Below are 26939 nucleotides of genomic sequence, written 5' to 3'. Positions count from 1 at the left end.
CATTCAGTGTGTCAAAGCTTTACTCACATACAGTACAGTGCCAGTACAGTCCCTTCTCTTATTTACATTTCTCTCTCTCTCTCTCTCTCCTTCTCTCTCTCTCTCCAGCCTCCATTCCTGCCCACTGAGCTCCTCTGCCTTTACTAACCATAACGGATTCCTTCACCCCCTCCCATTCTCCTCCTCTTCCTCCTCCTCTTGCTTCCCAGCATGCATTGCGAGAGGCTGAGCCATCAGAGCTCTATATAAAGGCACGTGGGGGAGAGGGAGGGGAGCCGTGCGGCAGGGTCATTCAGACCGAGAGGATCCGGGACAGGGAGACAGGGACAGCCTTCACCACACGCTACAGCCTCCGCTGCTCTGAGAGACACAGAGAGGTCAGTAATGGGGACGCCAGGACAGGAGACAGTAGCCGTGGCTGGACATTTGACTGTGCTCATCTTGTGTAGCTGGAAACAGTTGCAGGGGGTGGAGTGGTGGGCGACTGGCTCGAAGCCATGGGTCTATTTTAGGTGGTGAGGTCTGGCAGTTGGTTTGCTTGGTCAATAACTGGGCAGAGACGCAGGCGGAGAGAAGCCCGCGCGTCCTGTGGGGTGCGTGAGAACGAGACGTGGAGAGAGACGCATCACGCTCTGTTGTGACAGCTGCGCTCTGCGGCGTCACGTGGACGCGTGAGCTGAATGAACGGCCACAGCGTAGGAGAAGTGGAGAATAGCGAACGGAGCAGGAAGCCTTTTCATCTTCTGGTCCGAGTCAACAACATGGGTCTCCGTAGCCATGGAAACATCTTATGTAATGCCTTGAATTTCACACACCCGTGCTTTGGGGGCTCAGGGGGCTGTGTTATTGGTCCTGTAGAGACCCTTCAGGCAGGGCTATTAGCACATTAAGGCAACCCGTGAGCCGCTGTGAGTTGAGCTCTGAAAACACACAGCTGACGTCAGACAGAGCAATCCCGCTCCCTTAAAGAGCACGCTGCCGCTTCGGACGGGGGTGGGGGGGGGGGTGTGTTTCCATGGCAACACATGAACCGCGTCCTCGGCTGCTGGATGGAGAGGTCGGAAGAGCAGCAGGTGCTCCCCTCCGTTCCCCTGGCGACGGAGGGTATCTGGGAACAGCTGCTGGGGAAGGCTGGCTTTTTTTAGCCTGACTGCATGACCCACGGTCCCGCAGAGGCACGGTGGGGGTGTTTCGGAGGTCAGGACAGGACTTCCCTTTTCCACGCTCTCCACACTCTGACGGGGGAATGGTGTCTGTTTGGAAGCGCAGAGCCCTACACAGTGTGAGTGTAAGAGCAGGTTCTGAGCTGACCTGGGATCAGTCGGGCAGCACACGTGCCGTGCCAAGCCCCCCGCCAAATGTCATGAGTCCACGGCGCTCAGAAGACACGGCCTAGGGTGGGCAGTCTTAAGACAATATTTACTCCTGTTGTGTAACACTACTGGACACCATGGGAAACTGAATCCGGAACAGCTGGGGTCAGAGACCCCATTAAGTGCTGACAGAGTCAAAGTCAGATTTAGAAGCTCTTTTAATAGAAAACATGGAAGTTTCTGCTGTGGCCGTGCTCATGTTGCAGCATGCGCTCAGGGTCCATGAGCTCGACTGCCTGAAGAACATGCAGCCTTCAGACTAGGACCGGAGATTTGCAAATAAAACATAAAATATCTCTGTGCATCTGTACTACGACCCATAACATAAACTCAATGAATGCTGGTTAGGCATTACCCATCATGCACCTGCAACATTCCTGGCCCGTCAATTAAAAAAACGGAGCAAAGGAAGACCGTGGAAGATTCTCAGGCGTATTTGGCCGAGCTTCTCCGCTCCTGCAGCTATTACAACCCTGGATCCCGCAGGTCTAGTGCTGAGCATGGGCCTTGTGTGTGTGTGTGTGTGTGTGTGTGTGTGTGGCTGTCAGTGGGGCCAAAGGGTCTGGTGGGGGAGCCACCATACTTGGCCAGACGGGCCATCCCAAAGCAGGTTCTGCTGATACAGGCATTTGGGTGACATTTACGAAGTGCCTGGGTTGACCCCACAGGGGCGTGAACCTGCCACGGTGGTGAGACCAGGGAGAAAAGTGAGAATGACACATGTACTTTTCCTCCTGTCAGCGTGAGAAGTTTTTTACAGCAGGACACCAGAAAGAATAATAACTTTACGTACATTGTAGGGTGGATCGGTACTCATCTTGGTACAAAAAACTATCCAATAAACCACTGTGAAGTCCATCAGTGGGATTAGATCAGTAGGGAATAAACTGCTTTATTCTAACACTAATACACACTTGCATACACATACGCCCTTCGGCTTAAGCCAAGTGGCCAGGGTGGTGTGCACAGTGGAAAAGGGCGGAGAGTGTCTAGAAGAATGACTGCCATTGAACAAACACAATACAGCCAGGGAACCTGATAAGGTTCCAGTCAGAGGGTTTGCCAGTGGCCAGTGCTGTGCACTCACATGCAAATGTGTACATGCATGCACCCATGTGCGTGCACACAGTGTCTTAATACTGAGTTCAGACTGCTTCTCTGCCCGCTCTCTCTCTCTCTCTCTCTCTCTCTCACACACACACACACACACACACACACACTATGGCAATACTGGCTATTCCACATTCATTCAAGAAATTAATTACGCTGGGAAAAGACTAATAGCTTCGTTTTCTCCTTTTTAATAACTACTGCAGTTATGTTATATGCAGGTCATTGTTTATTAGTGGTTTAACTTCTTGGCACAGCAGTCACGCCTCTTACCCCCAACGTTCGCATAAACAGTAAGATATGAAGAATGCACAAACGTGCATGTCACATGACGAACTTGCGTGTAGACACAGAAGCCGCGGAATCTGTTCTCGCTTGCCATCCTGACGCACCCAGACATCGACGCCAAGGACAAGAACTGGGCTAAAAAATACAGGAAGCCCCAACATTTTACCCTCTGAAGACTGGACCGGATCTCGTCTGTGTGGTAAATGTTAATAAAACTGGCTAATATGAGTGATTTAAGGGGAATTTCCCGATCTCGTCCGACCCAAGTGGTTGTGTGAGATGGACAACTATTTTGGGTGTGTGGTTTTTAATTTCTTGGAATGAGCTCGTTTCGTCTTTGGCATTTCTCCTCAAACTGTTTATTTTAACATGGTTTAAAACCGAATACATATAAGAGTCAGAATCTGCGACAAAAACAAGGCACTATTGTAATATTTTGCATTAGACCTTCAAATGTCGCGATGATAAAATGCATGACTTTCCGCGTCAAGCCTCTAAGAATTGCATGCAAATGTGTGAAGTTCCTGTCCGTGGGTTATGGTGTCAACCGTGTGGTGGGGGCGTGGCGAAAGACGCGCGTGGTGTCAACCGTGTGGTGGGGGCGTGGCCAAAGACGCGCGTGGTGTGGCGTGCGCCTTATTTTTGGTGGAAATATAAGCAGCCATTGGATTGCTCGGTACAATGGCAATAAAAACTTTTTCCAGTGGTGCACGAACGAACAAATTAAAAACAAGAAATAAATGATAAATACAAGCATTAACAAACAAACGAAAACGTGTAAGAAGTCAGAATTGTTTAGTTGCGTCATAGATTTTCTACGTTAGTTAATGATGTCATGAATCCATCATTACATCCGCTGACTAATGTTTTTACTGCCACTATTCCTCCTCAGGAAACTCCGTCACATAACAGATCATCATGGCAGGTAACAGCACATTTTCTGTTTGAATGTCATTATAAATTACCATTACAATACTGCATGTCACTTAAGTACAGATTTGGAATACAACACTGTTATACAATGTTTAGACAGTGTTAGACGGTTTAGACTTGACGTGATGGGCCTTAGGCCACTCAGGATTTCACGACGTCTTAGTTGCCCAATTTAAACAAAAAACAACAGTCACATGCTGACCAGAGGACTTACTGAGATATATGTGAAAAGGTCAATGTGTTATCTTCTCTTCTTTGTTAGTTTGTACCTCCATGGCCAGCATGAATCCAGAATTTGAAGAATAGATTTCTATTTTATGATCTCTGTTGACCTCATGTGGTCAAAAAGTACATTACAACAATAAAAATGCGAACTCGCGTTTCCACGCAAAAAAAACCCAAAAAACTGACAAACAAAAAACAATTAATAGCGTTAGATAATTATCATTAGTGAATTCGATCATTTCGAACTATATTTCAATGATGTATTTATGTGTATAATCAAAGCCTTTACAAATACGGTAGAACAATAACTATAACTTTTATCGAAATGGAATGATATATCTGAATAAAATTTAAGGCCGAATGTGGCCTGAAAGACACATATTTAATATTCAGACTAAAAATGGACCAGCAATACGAGAAAGCCATCAAGATGATTTGGCCAAGAGTGGGTCAGACCAGAGACCGTCTCTGGGTCAGACCCACTCGCTCACATCAAACTGGTACTGTCCAAGTTTGAGCCACTTAGCAACTGTTCCCATAGCAATGTTTCACGCGCATAGAAATACAGTTTAAAAAGCGACAAAGTTCTCCTGTTGGCCTAACGGTTCTGATTTTGACAAGAAAATGGGCTCATATTTAACAAGGATTCACTCAACAAATCCTCACGGTAAACTCATAAGTCACATAATGTTGTGGACAAAAATGTCTCAAAAAATGGCAACAGAATTCTGAAGATTTTGCTAGATTGATAGCTAGCATAAAAATGATCTTGCTAGTTAACAGTAGATTTAGTGAACAGTGCAGTGTGGTTTTGTTCACCCTCCCTAACAAAAGATCTTTCTCTTTCAGATAAAATTAAAGACGCCAAGATCATCTTTGTTGTGGGTGAGTTTTAATGAGTCTAGGTTAGCTTGATTGCAACTTTCTGCACTTGCAAATTTGCTAAATCTGATGTTTGATGAAAATTTAGTGAGCTAAACCAACATAAACATTGTTTAAGCCTACAAACAACCTAGTACACTGACAAAACCATATTCACAAATGAATTATTATAGTATTAGTGACCTATAGCGGGACTGGTTATAATTCAGCAAACCTCAATGAACAATCCAGTAATGTCCCTCACGCCCCCTGCAGGTGGTCCCGGTTCTGGTAAAGGTACCCAGTGTGAGAAGGTGGTGGCGAAGTATGGCTACACGCACCTGTCCTCAGGAGACCTGCTCCGTGCTGAGGTGGCCTCAGGCTCTGAGAGGGGGAAGCAGCTCCAGGCCACCATGCAGAAGGGAGAGCTGGTGCCTCTGGTGAGATATGTCCTCCACGCTTGTGCCTCCAGGAAGATCCAAAGACCCCCCCCCCCTTCTTCCCACCAACTATTTCAACAGAGCCCATATAGTTCACAGTGGTTTTCCTGTTTTAACACAACTTTCAGTTGATAGCTTGAGGGTTTGCTGTATCTCTTTCCAGGACACTGTTCTGGACATGATCAAGGATGCGATGATCGCCAAGGCTGATGTCTCGAAGGGCTACCTCATTGACGGCTACCCCCGTGAGGTCAAGCAGGGAGAGGAATTTGAGAAGAAGGTGTGTGTGTGTTGGACTGAGGGGGGGTCCACCCTTATTATCTGCCACCACTTTGTTTGATAGTCTTATGCTGTGCCAATATTCTTTGATTAGCCCATATTTGTTATGACCTCTTTATGATGAACCCATATTTATGATGAACCCATATTTATGATGAACACATCTTTATGATGTACCCCCTTTATGATAACCCATATTTATGACGTACCCCTTTATGATTAGCACAAATTTATGATTAACACATCTTTATGATGTACCCCCTTTATGATAACCCATATTTATGACGTACCCCTTTATGATTAGCCCATACTTATGATTAACTCTTTATGATGAACCCATATTTATGATGAACTCACACATATTAATGATGTACTTTACATAATTATACTGTCGTCTACTGTGCTTTATCGTCTCTTTCCTCAGGTGTTTGTTATAGGAATTGCTTACTGTCTTTTTCTCAGGTATTGTGCATAATTGGGTTATAGGAATAGCTTACTGTCTTTTTCCTCAGGTGATGTGTATATTCAGGCAAAGCTGGAGTGGCTAATCGGGAGATTCGGGAGGATTCCCGATGGGCCGGTTCATGTTAATCTCTAGTTTGGGCCGATTGGGAGGGAAAAATAATTTTGGGCCAGATTTGGTCATAAAACTCCCGGGCTGAAAAAGTGTCCCACTCTGGCCCTGTATTCAATTATAATAATTACTTGGCATAATTGTTAGGTATCATATGACTTTCGTCTAGTGGTTTTTCCAGCTTAGAGTACCTTGTGTTCAGGACTATCTATACTACCTTGGAGATTCCAAGCAACTACGTAGCACTTTTGTAAGTCGCTCTGGATAAGAGCGTCTGCTAAATGCCATAAATGTAAATGTAAAATGTACTTCTCTTTATGGTACAGACCTTTTGTTCTCAATTCACTGTCTATACCAGATATTCCTGTATTATTATGCTCATGCCTACCATTGATAAACAACCCCCCCTACAAACAATGGTCATTTCTACATGGGTGTGAACAGATGCATCCCATAATCCAACAATTATGACATTGGGAGAGCTGCCGTAACCCTGGCGGCCGGCGTGTGGTTTCAGATCGGCGCCCCTGCCCTGCTCCTCTACATCGACGCCAAGGGCGAGACCATGGTGAAGAGACTGATGAAGCGTGGAGAGACCAGCGGCCGCACGGACGACAACGAGGAGACCATCAAGAAGCGCCTGGACCTCTACTACAAGGCCACCGAGCCCGTCATCGCCTTCTACGAGGGCCGCGGCATTGTCAGGAAGGTGAGCCGTGGCCTTGAGGTTCCGGCGTTACGTGCACCTTGCTGGTTTAGTGCTGACCTTAATCTTACTTAAAGCAGCTGAGCAAGGCCAACAGTAGCACGTGGGTATGAGAGCCCATATGTGCCGCATGTAAACTCTGCTGGGCAGCACAGCTGTGGGACTGCAGTCTCAGGGCTATTCGGGAACTACTGTAAATGACCCTGAAACTACAGACTGAGAAATGAGAGTTTGGACCCACCGGTGGGGAAGTGGACTCTGAGGGGTTTTAATGTGCCCACTTTCTTGTCACCCCTGACTGATTAAAAACCTGTAATACCTCGACCTCAATGACTCGGATTTAAATACCTGTCTTATATGACTTTAATTAACTGCTACGAGATTAGAAGGTCCCGGGCTATAGTCTGGATTGAGTGTCTGGAACATGAACGCCCTTGCCTTGTGTGATATGCTGCTTTTTCTCTCCCTTCAGATTGACTCCGAGCCTGCTGCAGATGATGTGTTCGTGCAGGTCTGTCAGGCTATCGACAGCCTCAAGTAAAGAGAACGTGACAGGACTGACTTCTGTTTGCCTCTTCATTTCCATCTTAAACACCCGAAGGCTACTGCCAAAATCAGCAGCAACAATAACAAATCCTTCACGAAACAAAAACAACGAGCAAAAAAAAAAAATACCCTGTAGCCACACGCACTGGCTGACAAGGTTTGCCTTATTTAATATTTAATGCTCTTGCCACTGAAAGCTGCATCACCACACTCACCTCCGAGCACGATTCATATTCCCAGCCCTTCACTGTGGTTTCTACCTCATGTTGAGTCGTCAGGGCTTCTGTTATGTTTTGCCTTGTGCTGTGTGGTTTGGCTCTGACAGGTGGGACTGCATGTCCACATTGTGTCCACACTCATTTACTGTAGCTCTACCCTTTCACTAAATCTCCAGTAGTGCCCCAAGACTGTTCTCAGAACCACATACCCTAAAACTAGCATAAAAAAATATATTCCTTTAAATATATTATGCGCATAGAGCGTGTATTACGTGTATGGTAGCATGGTCCATGGAAGTTAATGTTGAACCATGTCCCCATTACGGTGTAGGTGACAATCTCGGAAATCATTCGCTTTAGTTTGGAAATGTGGGAATGTTCCTATCCACACATGGCCTTGTGCAGAATCATGGACACGGTGCAGTTCTAGCCCTTGCTGAAAGGGCGATGTCATTAGCAGAAAATTATTTCACCATTACTGGGTTACTGGAAATAATAAGCATGTACATAAGTGCGTGCAAGCTATATGATGACCTGCTGGTGTAATTGGTTAACGCCTAAAGCTGAGATAAAAGCAAATTGCTGTTCAGGATATCTTACATGAAGCTCTGGGGTGTATGAAAGAATGAAAATAATTAAAAATTTAAAATAATTACAAATTAATTTCAAGAATCGTAGACAATGCAGTGAACTGTGAGATGAAGCTCTTTACTGCACTCTAGTGGAGGGAAGGGATAAAAAACGCAGGATGTCTTACATGTCTGACGCCAGTGAGGTAAAAAAACCCCCCACAAAGCTCCTCCTTCCAAACATCAGAATCCAGAACATCAGTGACATTCCAGGCTGTCGGACTAAACAATGTAGTCAGCCTCTCTTTTCCTTTTTCCTACCTTCGAGCACTGTTTACCAGACAGATGAAACAGATAAAAAGGAACAACAACAGAAAAAAGCCATAACATCAAAGTCACGCCGTCATGGCGTTCAGTCGCCGTGCTGTCAAACAGCAGATGCTGCTCAGCATCTTCCAAAGACCAGGATGCAAAGTGTTTACTACCCAACATCAAGATGCTGTCTCAGTAGATACCAGACCAGACAGGGGCGTCAGCAGAGCCGGCGTGTTATTGGAGAGGCCCTCGTGAACTCATCACAGATCTACAGCCTTCCTGTGCCTCGCACTCCATCCTGGTGCTTCCTCCCGGGATGAAAAACACTTTCCAACAGGTATCCGGATTATCCTCCAAGGGGTTCTGGCCCGGCTGAAGCCGACCTGCTCTGATGAGGAAAGGGAAAGACGGGGTTGTTCTGCAAAGCAGATCAGGATGTGTCCCTCCGAGACTTGATTAGAAAAACTTAGCCGTAAGAACCCTGAAGGTCTTCCAGCAGCTCTGCGAGCTTCTATATACAGAGCAGCTGCTTGGAGCAAAATGTAGCATTTACAACTGAAATTCAATGGACAGTGTTCCATTCTGGTCTGGAGGAAGGTTATACAGTGCACTGTGATTTAACTGAGAGCATATTCAGAAAACAGCAGCTGGGAGTACTGGGTTCGCATTTGGACCAACGCAGTGGCGTAGAAGAGTCAAGCTGCGGTCCTGAGCACAGCTGAAACTTCTGCTCATGCAGTGAGAGTTGCAGTGAAGTGTCGATCAGAGATCATTCACCAGCTGTGCGAGAAAAGTGCTTCTGAAGTTCTATGAAGCAATTTGATTCTTTATCTCGAGTGAGCAGCAACTCATAATGTGAAATAATAAAATAGTGACTTTTCAGGAATATTGGGTTCTACTTTGGTGGTAAAAATTACATATTACTCCTTTAATTCTGAAGGTGCACCACAAAATGATCAGCAAACCTTCTCTTGGTTTCTCCACTACAAAGTTGAATACATCTCCTGCAAGTAATGCAACACAGCTCTTACAGTAATGCATGAGGAGGAATTGGTGATAACACTTAATCCTTTCCTACTAATTATTGTGGTTTCTTAAATAAAGTTACATGTGGTAGGCTACATCTACAGCGGTTTGAGGCTACAGGCTACCAGTTATCTCACTCTTGAAGAGCATGCCTTTGATGTTTTTGTCTTGTGTGTAGGAGATTAGTGATGGCTCTTAAAGATATGTGTGGTCTCTGCTTCATCCTGGAGAACAATGTTTAAGTGTTAACAGTACTCACTGGTTTATTTGTTGGATGGTAAATGAGCCTAAAAACATTCGTCTTATCTTATCAAGATTGTTTATAGGTGTCACGCATCTGTTCTCCGAACAGGTAATATATGACCAACAGAAGTGTAAATATTCACACATTTCCATGTTTTTCTGGAGGGAAGTCTTCATTCTCGTGGCAAATGTGTGTGAGGAAATTAGTTTTTTTGGCCTTGGAACGTGGTGAGTGTGCATAGCAAATAAGAACTTTGTCCGTTGGTTTATAATAGATGGCGATATTTAAACCAGAAATGTCAGACTTAACGGAAGGATCCACAACAGTTATCCTCCTACAAGCTCCTCTATACTTTGTATTCATGTTTCTTTTCTGACAGTTAAAGCCTCTGCAGGCTTTAAAAAATGAGCAAACAGTGTGAGTGGGTCCACGTGCATCGCCAGGCCAAATCCACCTCCATACAAACGCGTCTCTTTAGCTCGTGCCCTTGAGAGGCCCCGTGGAGAGCCATAAGGAAATACAGTGAGCTGGTGCACGGGCGCGCTGCCTTTGTCTGATGTGTGGATGGCGGGGAACCAAACGGAGCCGCGCTCGAGACCGCGTCATGCAACGATGACAGACCGTGACCACCAACACCGTCAGTGGATCGCATCCTGTTATTGAACCTGACCGGGTTTACCGCACGCCAACGGGACACTTCACACTATCATTTGGCAACTCTCTCTCTCTCTCTCTCTCTCTCTCTGTGTCAATGTATTTGGTTGAATTCTAAAAAGCAAATCCTTTTGTTAATTAGTGGTATGCTTGGCTTTATATCATGATTGACATAAAAAAGTGAAAAAGGGGTAATAAACTTCTAAAATTAGACTTATTTAAGAAGTTAAAAAGTAGTATACATGTTAACACAGAACACCACACACTCACCAATATGAACTGTCATGCAAAAAACAGACTATTGAATAGACACCACGATGAATTATAACAATTAGTGTACTTTATAACCTAGTAGCTTTCCATTTTATAGATATTACCAAAAAGGTTGAATATAACCCGCATTATTTATGGGTCAGAGAAAATACCAAGACTATTAATTTCACTGTTGTGTAGTCCATTTTGTACATGTTACTATGTGTACTTCCTCTGTATTACACCTGGACTAAGTCTGCGACCACCCTCACCTCCAACTGGTCGTGCAGTTAGTTGCTGGTGGTCCAAACCGGCAGGGTGACGTGAACCAACCACGCAGACCGGGTCTAGTGGTGGGAGGACCAGTACAACACTAGTGTGCGCGGAGGTGCGGCCAGTCCAGTCTGCGATAGAGTTTTATGAACTGACCACTGAGTGACCGCAGGCAGACTGAAGTCCGGTGAAAATAGATCTGTCCTCAAAGGTGAGTTTCCGTTTCATGCTTTTTGATAAAGTTATCCTGAACTTTAACAGCCGTGTACGTTGCAAATAAGAAAACAGTTGTCGTTATATTCATTCAGCTGAACCGATGTTTTTATAAGGTCACATATTTAAGCACACTGGTCGCAAATGGTACTTTATTTAACAGCTGGATCATAATTTAGCCTGTTGTATCCGTACTTATTCTTCCAGACTTTTCACGTTTTTACGTTTCCTAGAATATGCCCGTTTCATTTTAGTGTTATTTATGGAAATGTAATGTTCACCTATATGGTGTATCCGAGTTCGCGAAGTGTCCGGTATATAATATATACTCTATGCTACGGTATATAGGCCTAAGTTTTAATACATTAATCATACTATAAGCGTATTCCGGTGCAGAAATGGTGCAAACTGAAATCTGGGCATCGTTAAGCACACTTAAGTGTGCTGAAAGAGAGTCAGCCTCCCTTTATAACTGTGGCTAATAGTTTACAATTGTTATTTTCCATTGGCGTGCATGAATCAATGCGAAATAACAGTCTCCGTTCTTATCTGATGTTCACTTTGAGATATGATTTAAAGAGAGCGACGCCGGGCCGCTTCCGCGTGGGCTGCCAGTTATGGTCCAGTAAATAAACCCCTGACGGCCCAAACACTCCCCAAACCTCCACACGGTTTTGCACAAAGATTATGAACTGAAAACACCAAAAAGAGCGATATATGGATGGATTTCGCTCCATGGCACGTTAAACAGGCTCTAGAAGAAGGGAGAAAAACAGAATATAAGATAAACAAATAACTTAATATATGCTATTTCTGGTATGTTATACCCAATGTATGATATTTGTCTTAACCTAGACAAACCTAAAAAAATCATGACATTCTACGCATCCTGTCTAAACCTTCTCCTAAAGCAGCTTTATTAGGAAACTTTCTCCTTGGACTTTGACATGTAGTAGAAGTACAAGAACGTCTAGCAAACAGCTTGCAGAGTTCAATATTCTAAATTGGTCTTCTGTACGAAGAGGCAGCTGCCATGGTCATTCGTTCAAACGAGGCCCTTGAGGTTTTTTCTGCTAATGCCCTCCTCCTTTTCAACACTACCAGGAAGCGTCAAGGCTGGATTGCTGCGATTAACCCCTGAAATAGACGACAGCCACACACATTGAGGTCTGTCCATCTGCTGTGCGGGAACACCACCCTGTATTCACGTCCCAGAGAGAGGAGACATCTTCGCTACAGACTCAGAGATGGAGATCACACTTCTGGCTTTGTGTCTGATGTGTTTCAGCACCGCAGCCTCAGGTAACGCAGCCTGTCATTTGAGTTTCTAGCAATGTTTCATCTGGAGAATTATAATATAACATACTGACAACTTTTTGTTTGTATTTTTGGTAAGCATTTTCCCCCCTGAGTATTTTGCAGTGTGATATTATATAATAAGGTTAAAACACTTAAAACATAACTAATATTACATTGCCTGACTGTATGGTACCTGGTGTCTGAAATGACTTTTAATTATTTTCTTTAACTGTAGAATGAGTGCAAGTAGCAATATAGCAATAACATTAGGACTTTTGTCAGAGTTCATGAGCTCAATACAGTATGCCACTTCCCCAGTACAATAAAAGAGATAAACATTACAAACCGTATAAGCATCCTGACAAAGATGGACATTTGTACATGAGGGTGAGCAACCCTTTAATCATGGTTCCTTGTCACATTATTTTGTAAAAAGAAGGGGTGGGGGAGCTTTGTTGAGCAATGGCAGAGCGAGATTTGTTTTATTTTCTATTCGTTTGGTCATTTTCCCTGAAATACCTGGTAAATAACTGGGCTGATTGAGTCAAACCAGGTGGATTTGAGGAGGGACGTCACCAAACCGTGCTGAGGTGTGGTCCTCCAGGAATGGAGGTGACCCCCTCAGCAGGGGTCTCTCTGTCACACGGTGACCAGGGAATCGTGGGAGGGAGAGCGCCGTCAGACCTGCATCTGGTGGTCGGTGGTGCTGCCTTTGCCGGGAGGCAGCAGTGTTCAGCACCGTCGACCGGTTAGTCGGCCATCGGCGATCTAAAAGACACTGCATGTCAAAGTTTTGGGGGCAACTTTTGATAAATGATGTTGTTTTCTTTGGTTCTTTTAGGCTGGGTTGTATAACATTAACCTGTTAAAGACAAATGTTTATTGTGAAAAAAAAAAAACATTTGGGACAAATATTTGGGACAAAAAGTAAAACAGCCATTTTCCCCTGGCATTCCTCAGAGATGCTACTGATAAGTGCTTCGGTTTAGTCTGGGAAAAAAGAAAAAACGTCAAATAATTATTCAGCCCAAATGTAGGAAAGACACTTTAATGAACACGAACCCCCGAAATGTTGCCAAATATATGTAGACATACTAGTATATAGCCATTTTATGTTAACAAAACCCTTGCAGACACTTTTCCTAGAACGTCAAACACTACTTTGAACGTTAACTAAGGTAGGTAGGATGTCCCCAAACATGTGAAGGGCAGGGTATAGAAAGAGCATGAGGAGGAAGGAGGTTTGGGGAGGAATGCGATATATTTGTTCCTAAATGCCACCCTGCGGGCATCCCTCTGAACTTCTAGAAGTTCCCTCACAGCATTTTCAACATTTTCCACTGTTGTGGTGGGATTCTCCACTACTGGCCCACTGAGCTTTCTTAAAGCAAAAATGATTGACACATATTCTACATATGTGTTTTTGTATTATATAATGGAAAAGTCTGCTTTGTTACATTTATCCTGTAGTTTACCTCCCATCTGTTTTTTGTTCCATAACAATAATTTGTGATCTAAAAAGGGGTCTGGGGCTGTCAGACATGTGGTGTGTGTCTATTGTGGCCAATTTTGCCTTGTGAATTTGACTGAATTTGACTAACAGTTAACTGGCTTAGGTGTACTGGAATAAAATATAACATTGAAATTGAAACAATTGAAACCTCAAAGCCTTGAACAGGAGTCAGTGTGTCAGATATTAGTTGTCATTAAAGAATATCAGATATTCAGTGGCATTAAAGAATAAGCTGTCTTACTGAAACTATTATTTTTCCTTGTGGCACGTCATTTTGAGTTCTTGACATATGGTCAGTGGGATTTTTGTGTGAGTTTTGTCCTTATTGCAAATGTAACATAAGGAAATTCAGTTCAATATGAGGAAACCAATGTTGTTATTAATACCTCTGCTGGCTGAAAGAACCCTCTATTCTTTTAACAGTGGGCGTTCATCAGGGTGTATTTATGTCAAATTCTTGACTACGGGCCAAATTATAACATTGTTTGTTGCATAGGTAAAAAGTATTTCAGAAACAGCTGCATGGGCCATAGAGAAACACACACAGGATTTGCATGCTGTCTGAGGGAAGAGTGGTTGGGATGGACGGGGATGATTAGGAGTTCAATATACAGTACAGGCTTGAAGAGAAGAGATGACCCCAGTGGTTGAACAAGAGCCATGGGGGTCAGTGCTAAAAGCGAGCTACTAAAATATAACCTTAACCATCACAGTACCAGTATCTACAACAGTTAAAAGGGTAATATCTGGGTCTCCGGTGGACTGGGTAAAATACGACTGTTACAGAGACTTCTACATCCTGCTCATGGAGCCGTGGTGGGTAACATTGCTGGCTTAAAAAAAAATACTCATGCATGTATGAGACTTCAGGATGAAAACTATTGAGCCTTTATCCGAACAGTCTGAAGGACATATGGATGTATTTCCGTTTAGCTACGCAGTGTGGGGTTGAGTCCTGTGGGCAGGGGGTTGGTTTGCATTAGCAATCCTCTCCGGTTCCATGAGTGAAGGCCGTGTGCCCTCTACATCACACACCTCGATGTTCTCATAACACACAGCTGCCTGCTCCGGCACTCTGGATATGTAATCATTCAGATGAAAAAAATATGATTGTAAACACAGCGCAGAAGATTCACACAATGCTCAAATGTCTTTAAGGGGTGGGTGCAAGAGAGTGTGCACGCAACAAACAGTGTCTGAGAAAGAAAGTGGGAGCGATTGAAAGAAGATGCGTGAGAGACAGAATGGTGAGGCACAGAGTGTGTTTGTACACACGTGTGAGAAAGAGGCAAAGGTGGGAATGTTTGTAGGTGAAAGTCGCCTTTGGAGGGCTACAGCTTGCCCTGGTGGGGACATGGACGGCCACGTCCAGGGAGAGTAACGAGACGCAGTCGTTATGTAACAGGAGACAGAAGAATGGGTGGACAAGCGATGGAGAGATGACGACCATCTCCTCATATGTGCAAAAAAAAGAAGAAAAGAAACAAGTCAGTCAGTGGGAGAGGGGAAAATTCCCCGTGTGTTAAATATGGCGTGTACAGGATAAATAAAGCACTTCCGTGTGCTGGAATGAGGCCGGCCGGCCGCAGCCCCGCGGCTCGCAGACAGAGTGGCAGGGAGACCCAATGACGCGACCACTTGTCGGTCTTGGAGACCGATTTCTATCTCGCAATTGCGACTAACAATCCCCCTCCCCACACACACACACACACACACACACACACACACACACACACACACACACACACACACAGACTTTACACCCTCCTCCCTCTGACTGGACCGCCATTCTTTGTTTTTCCCTCATCCTTTCTGGTTTTAGAGCTAGACCATCTGAATCTGACGTGTTTCTTTCCCGTTAGCGCTTGTGCCTTTTTCAGAGATAGCAGAGTTTGGTTTTTGACTTTATCCAAGAAAGGTGGTGGAAAATGTGCTTTGTTCATGTGGTGCTCAGTGGAAATTTCCCACTTGAGGATAATTTCCCCTGACATAACACGTTAACAAGACAATCATTTTAATTAAGCCTGTTGTTGTAGGCGATGCGCCTTAAACCGGTTCAGCTCTAGAATTTTCCCGTTGAACTCACATTAACATAGAACATCTGGGTGTTGGGAGAAAGCTGTTTTCACAATAATCTCACCTCGTAACCCGATGCAATACGTGTCCCGTGGAGCTCATTGTTTAACCCGGGGAGTCGAGGGTAAGGCTTTGGCGCACAGACGTGCTGCACCATCGGCGGCTACGCTATGTAGGCTACGTGGCTATGTGGCTACGTAGGCCACACTGGACAAGGCCATTTCGTTTGGCTCTCGGAAAAAAATTCCAGCCAATTGCCTCCTCATTAAAAAGATGATCATCTCATCGTCCCATCGTCTCAAACCAAACGCATGACTTTTTCAAGTTACAAATAAACACAAAGGGCAACTCCCGGCTGGGGTGCCGCTGGCTGGGCTCTGCGGCGTGGGAGGCAACCGTGTGCCCGCACCCTCCTTACCTCTACCCCTTCCCCCCCCTGGAGGAGGCACCGTCCCTGGGGTGGCAGCTCCAGACCTCCCCTCTGTCCTGCCTCCCAGGCCAGCCGGCGGTAGCGTGAGCCCTGAATGCCTCATTAGAGGCTGGCCAAGATAACTCTCAGCGCTGCTGTCACCAGGCGGCCAGTTCTGGTCGTGCCAGCGGCGGCCGTCTGCCCCGATAAGTGCTGGCGTGAGGCTGCTCTTATCAGAGAGCCACGGAGCTCACTCGCTACCCCCGGGCCCCTTATCTACAGCCACATCACTGTATGTGTACTGTAGCTTTAAGAACAAAGGCAGTCGATTCACTTGATTTACTTATTTATTTTTTGTCTTCAGAGAGGAGGCATTGACGTAGCTCTGTTAAATTGAATTCCGAACTTGACATGCAAAGGGGCAAGCCTCCGTAGTCATTCCGACGGCTGTCTTCGGCTGCTTGCGAATCTTACTTATTCATTTTTCTTGAGGTTTCCTGAAATTTAATAGACAGCATTTGCTACTTGACAATAATGTCCGAATGTCTGTTTTAAAACAAATCTTACTGAAGATCTGAGAAAGCTTAAGTTGATTTCATATGATTGAAGGCCCTGATTTGCCCTGAGTGGTTTCAACTGAAAGCCTTCAAGCGCTGTTCATTCCCAGCAGACGTTTATCCAGCAGAGGAACAGGTCTGTTGGAGAGCAAAGCTTCCCGTGCAGAAACCACAGCCTTACCACATCAAACAGCCGAAAACAGTTTTCAAACCAATGTCCTCGCACCATTTGCTACTAAAATCATTAAGGTATGCACCCACATAAATCTTCCTTTAAGTCCGAGCGATAGGCGGTCTCTTCAGCAGTGCTGGGGGAAGGCGTTCGTAATCCATGTCGATTCTATGGGAAACATATGTTATGTGAAGGTACATCAAATGGGAATGATTGGGATTACCCAGTGGGACTGGGTTGCCTCCATCTGCTTGGCGGAACAGGCTAACAGCCTCCGCTAAATGAATCTTTCCTCCGTGAGCCGCGCGCTAATTAACGCAAGGAAGATAGATAGGATCCCCAAGCCACACTCCAGCACTCGCTCATCATTTGCTAATTCATTTGTAAATAGTCCGTGTTCCGTTCACGCTGCTGTCTCTTGGGTGCGTCTCATCTATAATCATTTTAAAAGGTGCGTCTTATGCCGGAAGATCACGTACAAGAATGCGTGAATACGGATGATGGAGAGCGCTTTGGAATCGTGCTTGTTTGCGTTACTGTTACAGATGGACACCTTTATGATTAGTATGGAATTAAAATTAAATTGTAGATTGAGCTTGAAACAGAAGAGAGAGAGAGAGAGAGAGAGAGAGAGAGAGAGAGAGAGAGAGAGAGAGAGAGAGAGAGAGAGAGAGAGAGAGGAGAAAAAAGGAAGATGAAAAGGTCAATTTTGGTGTATTTGTGTAGGATAAGACCCTTTATAATTAGCTTTGGTGCCTGCCGGAAAAAAATAATAATAATAAAAAGCAGCTGAAAGAAACAGCTTGCTGTGCTCCTCCTAGTACTCATGCGGATGGTGAAGACATTAGAATGAGGGAGAAAAGTCAATTTAGCAAGATCTCGAGGGCCCCATGTGGACAGGTAGCTAGAGCCAAAATGAAAAACATCTGCCCATTTGAGAGATGAGTGTGTGAGTGTGTTTGTGTGTGTGTGTGTGTGGGGGGGGGGGGGGGGGGGGGTGTTCCTGTTGGGCTCCAGTTTTTCCCCAGTACATTTTAGTTCTCATCTTATTTCATATGTGGTAAGATGGCCAGCAGTCAGCTCTCAGGGGTTTAAACAGACCATCACAAACTGGAGCCATCTCCAGTGTGGCACCATTCTTTACAGGGCTGTCGTGAAGAAAGCTGATGCCACCGGTCTTTAAACTGCCCTGTTAGGCAGATTTTGGCATAACCCAGACAGTTCAGAGGGGATTTTTGATCAGGCAGGAGCAGGGGCAGCCGCTGGGGTTAGAGGCCAGGGGACAGCATGGGCCTCTGCACGGTACTGATAAGAACTTGTTTGTCTTCCTGTGGATGGTTAGGCCTGGGTCGCCGGCCACGGAAGCACTGGGACAATAGGTGTGTGGAGCTGAGGCCAGCCTCGCACTGTCGACGCCCTCTTTCCTTCACCCCGCCTCCCGCCTTTCACCCCCCCCCCCCCCCCCCTTCTCTCCCCACCCTAAACCTACAAACACTTTCATCTCACCCCCCCCCCCCCCCCCCCCCCTCCCACCCCCCCCCTCGTCTGTCCCCCTGACCCCTTCATAAACTTAGGAGTCTGTGAGGATGACTGGAGGTAACAAGTAACCTTAGTGGGTGCTGTTGTATCTGAATTAAGATACTGAGATACTGAGTTGCGCCCAGTTCGCCCATGGCAGAGCGTCTGGTGCACGGAACGCCTTGTTTGTGATTAGTTGTGTGAAAAATGTACTCTGTGAAATGCGAGGAATATGTTTTCAGTCATTCGGTGATGGTGTGCATAACTAATAAGACTTATCATAAATAAACCAGAGCGCGGCATGTCAAACCTATGGGCAGAAGCTACAAAAGATAATGAATGTACTCAAAACCTAATTAGGCAACTTCCCCATATGCATCACTAGTATCTGCTGAGAGAAATCCATCACGTGAAGGGAAGCGCGTGTGCTTCCTAAAATGCATTTCTGTTAAAATGTGCATGTGAAAGTTCAGTATGAATGTGAGCATAACAGAAAGCTGCCATGGTCAGCACATTGATGCTAGCTTGACTTGTCCATACGCTGCACACATCCATGTTATGATAGTTTTGAATCTGAATGCGAACGCTGTGAAACGCGGTTTTATCAGCGAGCGTTATTCATGAGGCGGAAACAATAGCCGGTGGTCACGCCATTTAAGGAGAACCTCTGACTTTCTGGAGAGACTCAATAAAGGAAGTCACCGTTTCCAGGCACTGGCTGCTCAGGGCACTTTCTTGAAAACATTACCTTGTAACTGGAAGTTCGTTGAGCTTCCTTCATTCCGAGGAAGCCGCTTGCCCGCTCGTCTGCTAACTGGAAGCCCCAGCGATGAACTTTCAAAACAAGAAGTTGATGCTTCTTTCTGTTTTAGGCTGTGGAGTCTGTGATTGCGCAGAAGTCTTTTTTTTCTACAGTGCAATAACAAGCACATTAAATGTTCCACTCTGTCTGATGAGTGTGATACTGCTAATACTGTATCGTTCTGAAAGCCTAATCAGGAAGGAGCAGAGCGTAATGGCCTCCTTAGGAGCTCGGAGCAGAGGAACAGAGGGAGCACGGCCATCTGTGTGCCCTTCAGGGTGTCTGGGATCTAGCGACGTTTTCAAAAGCCTAAGTGAAACGGCCTTGCCACATGCATCTGTTCCTAACAGGTGCTTTTAATCCTGCTCTGGTTCATGACAAAGGGGCGAGCTTTAAAATGTAGCAAAAACTAAACTCAAGCCGCGTATTCATAATCTCATTTCTCAAGTTCAAAGCAATGCACTGTGGGATGGTGTTTACTATACCGCGTCCCAGTGCTCTGTGTGTGTAAGTGCACTTATTCAGCATTTAGCAATCCCATGACTCACTGACTTTGTACACCCATTTGGCAGCAGTAGAGACTCCCTTATGAGTGTGTGTTTTGGCGCAGATGAAGGTCTCGGGGTCAAACAGGAAAATGAGACACTCACGCACACGCACACACAGTCTAAAAAAAAAAGTGAATAATCGACCAGAGAAAATGCCACATGAAGCCTCCATAAATTGTGTGTGTGTGTGATTTATGTATGCGATGTGTGTGTGTGTGTATGCGAGTAGAATGTGTGTGTGATGTGTGTGATGGCGACAGCTATCATTTTATCTCTCCCCTGAAAAGTAGGAAGCACTTCCACCATCCCCCACCGCCTCCAGGACCAAATGGAAACCCTCTGTGTCGAGCAGCTCTTTGCATGGGAAAGAATCGTTGGAGCCGCTGATAAACTAGATAGAGCGAGGCTAGTGGGTCTTAATACCTCATTTAACATGGAACCGTTTAACGAGACTGTTTAGTGACATCGGCATTTCCGGGTCAGGTTCACCGGTCAGTGCGAGCGCTATGGAGCTCCTCGGTGTCTGATTCATATGATGGAGCACAGCTCATTGTGAGGTTTATCTCCCTAGTGATAAAGTCTCACGGGCCAGTGCAGTCAGAGGCTGTTGACCTGTACGGGGAGGTAGGGAGGTGCAGCAGAGCTCACTCCTGGGGCCGCTTTAGCCACTGCTGCTTACGGACTGTAGTTCAGCGTGTTATCGTGAGGGGGCATGGGAAGTGGGCTCCATTAGGGACGTTTAATGGTGTGCCACCTGCAGAGTGCATGAGTGCGTCACGACAGGCCTGGTGCCAGGACCACCGCCATCTGCAGCCTGTCTTCTAAACATAGCGTTTCCTGTTGTCTGCACAAACATGGCTACTTCCTGTTAGCTCATCATTTTCTCCCTGGTCTTGGGAACTTGGGAGAAAGAGATTAAATGCCTAGTTCACCCAGGACTGGTGAAAATGACACGTCACAGTGAGACACAGTGAACTGAACACAGCGTGCTTCATTTTCTTACTTCTCCTCTTTCTTTTTAATAAGAACTTTTAGACAAAATTATTACAGCCACAGAGAGATCTACAGATGAGTTACCACAGAGTGCCACAGCCATAGAGACATCGAAAAATGACCATAGAGCATGCCTATTTATAGGCAGAACGAAAGACAAATAGGCAAATCAAGTCCCAGGAGACAGGCAGTCTGAGGCATCAGGCTGGAGCCAGTCAACAGCACATCCAGGCCAAGTCATTAGAACAATGATGCCGCCTGCCTGTTGGTGCCATGGGTTACGGATAACTAGCCAATCATGTCCTCGATCTTTCAACCAGCCACCATCCTGCCAGGGCAGGAACCCGCCGCTGATTGGCTAGGAAGTGACACCTGACCCGTCTCTTCCTGAGGAAGGACGTGGTTTACTTCTTGGGGAATATTTAATGGCCAGTAAGACAGTTTGCCTGACCAATGAAATAAAACACAAAATGCAGGAAATAAATTAGCTGGATGAATCTCAGCAAAAGTTTTGAAAAAATGGAAGACACACAGCAACAAATATTCTATATTCATTGGACTGACTTTTTCTTGAATTCCTTGAATGAGCTGATCTCATAACCTTTATAGAGATGAAATTGAGCAGGGTATATGTTTAGAAGAGTTTATAATGTACTACACTAAGTGTGTCACCCATGACCTCAGAGAAGGTCTTCATTACTGGTTACCTCAGAGAAGGTCTTTATTACTGATCACCTCAGAGAAGGTCTTCATTACTGTTCACCTCAGAGAAGGTCTTCATTACTGGTTACCCCAGAGAAGGTCTTCATTAGTGGTCACCTCAGAGAAGGTCTTCATTACTGTTCACCTCAGAGAAGGTCTTCATTACTGGTTACCCCAGAGAAGGTCTTCATTAGTGGTCACCTCAGAGAAGGTCTTCATTACTGTTGACCTCAGAGAAGGTCTTCATTACTGGTCACCTCGGATAAGGTCTTCATTACTACTTCACATACAGCATGCACATCCACCTACCTCCGCCAGCATTTGTGGCAGTGCTGAATTGTGTGCTGTTAACATTTATAAAGGCCTCTATATTCTCTGCATACATCCAGTCAACGGTGAGATGTGATTAATGTGAAATCCTTCATTGCCCCTTTAGATTCCCAATCGATCTGTGAGTTAAAGAACATTTATCAGGACGAGAAGGCGAGCACCCAAGTAGACGGCGTGTCAGAAGGCTGCTGGACCAGCTTCCACACGAAGGACGGGTATGAGGTTCACATCCTGGACCTGCAGTTCAGCTCATACGTAAGTCCATTTGTTTTGTGCACCAGGCTGGTCTCTGCAGCTACTGCAGCTCTACAGCCTTCACACCACATCTGCCTCAAACCACCAGCTCACCGTTGAGCCCCATGTCAGCTGATCTGAGTGCATCATTAAAGGGGGAAAGGACTGGGTCAGCGCCAGGACTGGATCTGGAAAACGCTCCTGCCTTAAAGCCTCAGTGTGTTCTACAGCTGCTAACCTCTTAAAATTAGGAGTGGTCTACTGCAATGCCCAGGCCTCCACTCCAGCAGTAGAGCAGAACAGATGTGCAGCTCATGTGAAATCTGTATACGTTTATTACCGTATTTAATAATATATTTATTGACCTCTGTATGAATTTTATATAGTGTTAATTGGGGATTTTACTATACCCACATGTCAGTGTCAGTACACATAAGTTTCTTTTTTAAATCACAGATACTGTCTATGTCATTTTATTAGGGAATATCTTGCTGTTGGGGCTAGATGATTTGCTCGCTAAGTACATCTTGGAAATATTAGGAACATTATGTCACACTGTCGTGCTCTTTTGACCTTCCGCACTATAGGATAACCTGCAGTGGAAGGCTTCTGGGCAGGAACCCTAGATTTGTTGTTTCTTGCTAAATCCGCAAACCAATACCCCCATTCCTCAAGTCTCTAAACAAATCCTGCGAATGTTTGCTTAGCTGGCGTTGCTCCAGAGGCCTCAGAGCATGCAGGACTTCATACCAGATTCATACCAGATGACCAGTAGTGTGGCCTGTCTCAGGCGACCCAGTACAAATACCATCCACGCCTGTGCCATTTGTAACTGAGAGCAAAACAGCTCACTTGCGTGACCCAGCTTACTGTGGGAGGGTGGGAAAGACACCAGACCTCTCTGGGAGACCCACAGCAGACTCGAAAGTTGAGCAGATAATGTGGGGCATGGGTTCATAACTTCAGTCCTGGGGACCCACCTCCCTGTGCTACTCTGTATCAGGAGTTCTGTAGGTTTTCCCTGTCCATCACGTGGTCCGGCTAAGCAGGTACTTGTGCAACTCCTTCATGAGTTGAAGACATGCCAGACCCGGGAAAATGCCAATGGCCAGATAAACTTTCTATTGGACAACATAGTTGAACACAACTGAACACAGTTGAGCACAGTATGGCGTCTCTCTGCAGCCAGCACTAGCCTGTGTCTACACAGGGAAGAAAGAGGTCAAACCTGCAAGCCTCGCCAGCAGGCCACAAGGAAGAGAAACCCTTGAGGGCAACAAAAGTGTTTGGCTCGTGAAGTAAAGCTTTGGACACTTCCAGAGAGTGTTCCCCAGCGACCCTGACTGGGCTTGAGGATGGCTGAAGAAGGGCTGTGACCCCACTCTGGACCGCCTCAGTTCTCATGGAGAACACAGAGAGAGTGAGAGACAGTGGGAAAACGAGATTTTTTGCTAGTTTTGTTTGCACGGAGAAGATAAAGGAACGATCCTTTCCCAGATCTGCCTGGGGATAGATTGATGGTACACTCTTTTGCATCTCCCTGAGAGAAAACTTTCAGTTTTGCTCTTTAAAACTTTTTAAAGCAATCTTTATAGAGCAATGTCTTCAGAATGGTCACCTGACCCCTCGTCATGGTCCTAAAATATCACCAGAGTAATCTTTCCAAAACAAACACAAACAAACACCGATGTACGTGTAGAGTACAGAGAAGGAATTAGGAACATTGTTTTGGGAGAGAGAGGAAAAGAGAGAGGAAGAGAGAGAGAGAGGGAGAGAGAGGAAGAGCGTGAGAGTGAGGAAAAGTCAAGTGCTGGTTGTCTACGTAGTTTGGTTGCTATGGAGTAGGGAGGAAGAGGCCAGAGTCTGCGTGATGCTGATGGGAGGGGCTCCAAGCCTTCATTGATGTCACTCTCTGGCAGCTCAGCCTGCCCTGCTGGCATGGAGCCTAGTCTGAAACGGTGGAGCCACGACGGCTCAGGGAGAGAACTAAAGAATAACGGGAAACCGTTAGGCATCAGCAAAACCTTGAAAAAAAAGTGCACTCGAAAAAAGAAAAATGCACAAAAGGAAAAACAATTGTATCTTGAAAGCCCAGGAGCAAAAATAGCACGGGCGAACGCTCAAGCACTCGAACGCTCAAGCACTCGAACGCTCACGCATTCGAACGCGTATTGTTTGGGTGGCACGAGGTGGAGAGGACTGTGGTGGGCGGGGCCAGGTACGCTGCAATGTTTTCTGTAAACAACAAGAAGTCACTGGTGCCACTTTTCATTCCTGTTTGGTCATTTCCGCCCACTTGAGATTTTCCTATTAAATACAGAAATAAACATCGACTGATTGATTGATTATTTATAAAACGATGACAGCTAAGGTAACCCATGAATATTTTTTTATTATTGTAGCTGTATCGTCTCAACGTGCTCAAGAGTCCATATACCTGGAGAAACATGTTACTATACTTTAGTCTTATGGGAGATATTGGCCCACATGGCATTTTAGAGTCTTGGAGCTTTTCAGAATTGAAATCATCCCAACTAGCCTACATTAAAATGTCATCTGTTGTAATATACCACTTCTAATTAATAGCATTTTAAACTGACACACAGTTCAGTGGTTCTGCTGAATCAATCTCTTAAAGAGAGAGCAGTTCAGGAAAGATTCAGTAGGATCTAGTGTATATGACAGGCATGGCGTAATTGATGCTTGTCTCAACTTTCTCACAACTGGCGCCTCAAAGTAACGACGGTCTTTTTGCCTTCTCGTCTCGTGGCAGTTCACAATACTTTGTGATCAAATGGGAAAATTAAAAGCTGGCTCTAAGAACTGTGCATTGTTTTATTTTTTCATATTTTGGGCTTTATACTTGTGGACATGTCTGACAACTTGCCTCCTGCGAGACTAATTAAATGTAAGCCCGCCTCAAGCTCGGAGATAACGGTGAGCGCTCACAGACGACTCGTCTGAAATAAAAATACAGGCTATCGTAACCAAGGACCTTTGGGATGGATGATATAAACCCGAACTGCTGTCATGTGCAGGCGAGGACAATCAATTAGTTTGTGCATTTCAAATGTTGCTGTTTTATGTTCATTAAATGGCGTAACCTAAATTTTCCAAAATGTTCATCACGTTGTACATGTGCTGGCGTTTTAGTTGTGGACCGTGTGCCTTTGCACACACGGGCCCAAACTGTCATTTCTCTATCACATGCTGCTGAATGAAGCACGAGTTATATTTTCGCGGCATAAATGCACACAAATCTTATGGAATTATATTAGGTCTTTCGTCCTTACACCCCTGAAAAGACATACCACTGAAAATGACAGCGGTTAGTGGCAGGTTGCACAGTTTGAGATGCGCATGACCACGCGCCGGGGTGCTACAACCAGTACACACTCAGGCCAGTGACAACATATCAAGTTTAAACGTATCTTCGCGCATTTCAAACAACACATTGCTGGCCACCGCTGCTGCATACATGATTGTCGCCGTAAGCTCTCAGCGGAAAGTGCATGTTGGGACAAAGCGCACGGGGACTGACCGCGGATCGGGTTTATTAGCACAGCTGTAGGGCTGCACATGACCCTGGAGCCCAGACCTCAGTGGGAGACTGGAGCTCCACCGACATCCTGAACACCACATCAACAGGCCTCCGTTCCGGCATGCGACGGGACGAGCGAGCTGCCTCGAAGAAGGATTGGGCTGACTGTCGCACGCGCTCTCGTTCCCAGACACGAGGAGTACGAGCCCAAAAGACCAGTTGTCTCGCTTAATTAGATTTTTAGAGCAGAGTAAGAGTATTAGAGTAAAATGCTTATATTCATGATGAAAATTTGGAGCAGTAGATAAAAGGGATATAGCTACTGGGACAATCCCTTCCATATTCCATAAATACTCTTGTTTCTCTATTTTAATTATATTTTATTTATTGTTATGCTGCTTTACAGTATTTAAATTTAATAATTTACAGTACCTTCCATATATTCCATATTCTATATATACATACAACGTAATTTCATAATACATTACACTGAATACAGATTTCATAATACATTATACTGAATGCAGCTTTCATGCACATTCCATCTGATATTAGTTAAATTTTTCCTCTAGCGAGAGTAATTTGTTCTGTAACCAGGGCTGAGAATTATTTGCTAGGGATCCATGCAAATGCAGCCCTGGCCAGGACATGAAAGATTATGGCAGAGTCTTCCAGGTGGGATTGTTTACATTGTGGTTAGAAGAGATTAGGACTGGATTTGGCAGGATGAAGACACCCCCCCCCCCCCCCCCCCCCCCCAAGCATGAAGCACTGGCACGGAGGTGAAGAGGCCTTTGGTCTGATCCAGCCCAGATGGACACACTGGTACAAGCTAACGTCTGAGCCGCCTTCCTGAAGGGAGCATGCCATGGTGCTCCTGTGTTTCAGCAAATGAAACCTCCATTATGACATGCAGGGGAGTGTTCAATCACTTCATGCTCTAGAGTATCTGGTGCAGTATGGTAATATACTGTATGCAACCTAGATGTCTGCTCTACGGCTGCTGCTCTACTTGTAAAAAAGACCTTGGGCAGATTCAGGGTTAAGATTCATTGAAGCAAAAGAGGCCCAAGTTGCCTCTCCAAGAGACTCAAGAATCCCAGGAGTTAGAAGCTGAGAATTGCAAAGGCATAACCCCCCCCCATC

General features: G+C 45.3%; 2 protein-coding genes across 6 annotated transcripts in view; both read left to right on the top strand.

Annotated features, from left to right (window-relative positions):
- The first annotated feature begins 249 nt into the window (after positions 1-249).
- Positions 250-7346, top strand: ak1 (adenylate kinase 1). 3 transcript variants are annotated; one of them, XM_077011470.1, is made up of 8 exons: positions 270-377; positions 2831-2970; positions 3664-3696; positions 4779-4814; positions 5067-5230; positions 5394-5510; positions 6601-6792; positions 7262-7346. In XM_077011470.1, exons 3-8 carry the CDS (start codon positions 3690-3692, stop codon positions 7328-7330), a joined length of 585 nt encoding a protein of 194 aa, XP_076867585.1. In that variant the 5' UTR covers positions 270-377; positions 2831-2970; positions 3664-3689; the 3' UTR covers positions 7331-7346. The 3 variants fall into 3 exon arrangements, with proteins under 3 accessions (XP_076867584.1, XP_076867585.1, XP_076867583.1); XM_077011469.1 differs by lacking the exon at positions 2831-2970 and having other exon boundaries at positions 250-377; XM_077011468.1 differs by lacking the exons at positions 270-377; positions 2831-2970; positions 3664-3696 and adding an exon at positions 4485-4596.
- Positions 7347-10905: 3559 nt separating this feature from the next.
- The window catches only part of eng (endoglin), a 33539-nt gene continuing 17505 nt past the window's right edge, over positions 10906-26939 (top strand). For 2 of the 3 annotated variants that reach the window (XR_013132261.1, XM_077011467.1), the window contains exons 1-3: positions 10907-11097; positions 12204-12401; positions 22125-22273. Coding sequence is in view for 2 of the 3 variants with exons in the window: in XM_077011467.1 (XP_076867582.1) it covers positions 12347-12401; positions 22125-22273 (204 nt within the window). In the remaining variant the exon portion in view is untranslated. Of the gene's footprint in view, positions 11098-12203; positions 12402-22124; positions 22274-26939 lie in introns of all 3 variants that reach the window. The other variant, XM_077011465.1, reaches the window with a different exon arrangement.

Source organism: Brachyhypopomus gauderio, chromosome 7 (genome assembly GCF_052324685.1).
Source record: "Brachyhypopomus gauderio isolate BG-103 chromosome 7, BGAUD_0.2, whole genome shotgun sequence".
In the NCBI taxonomy this organism is placed as follows: domain Eukaryota; kingdom Metazoa; phylum Chordata; class Actinopteri; order Gymnotiformes; family Hypopomidae; genus Brachyhypopomus; species Brachyhypopomus gauderio.
Note: the sequence above shows the minus strand (reverse complement) of the source record. Positions and strands in the feature narration are given on the sequence as shown.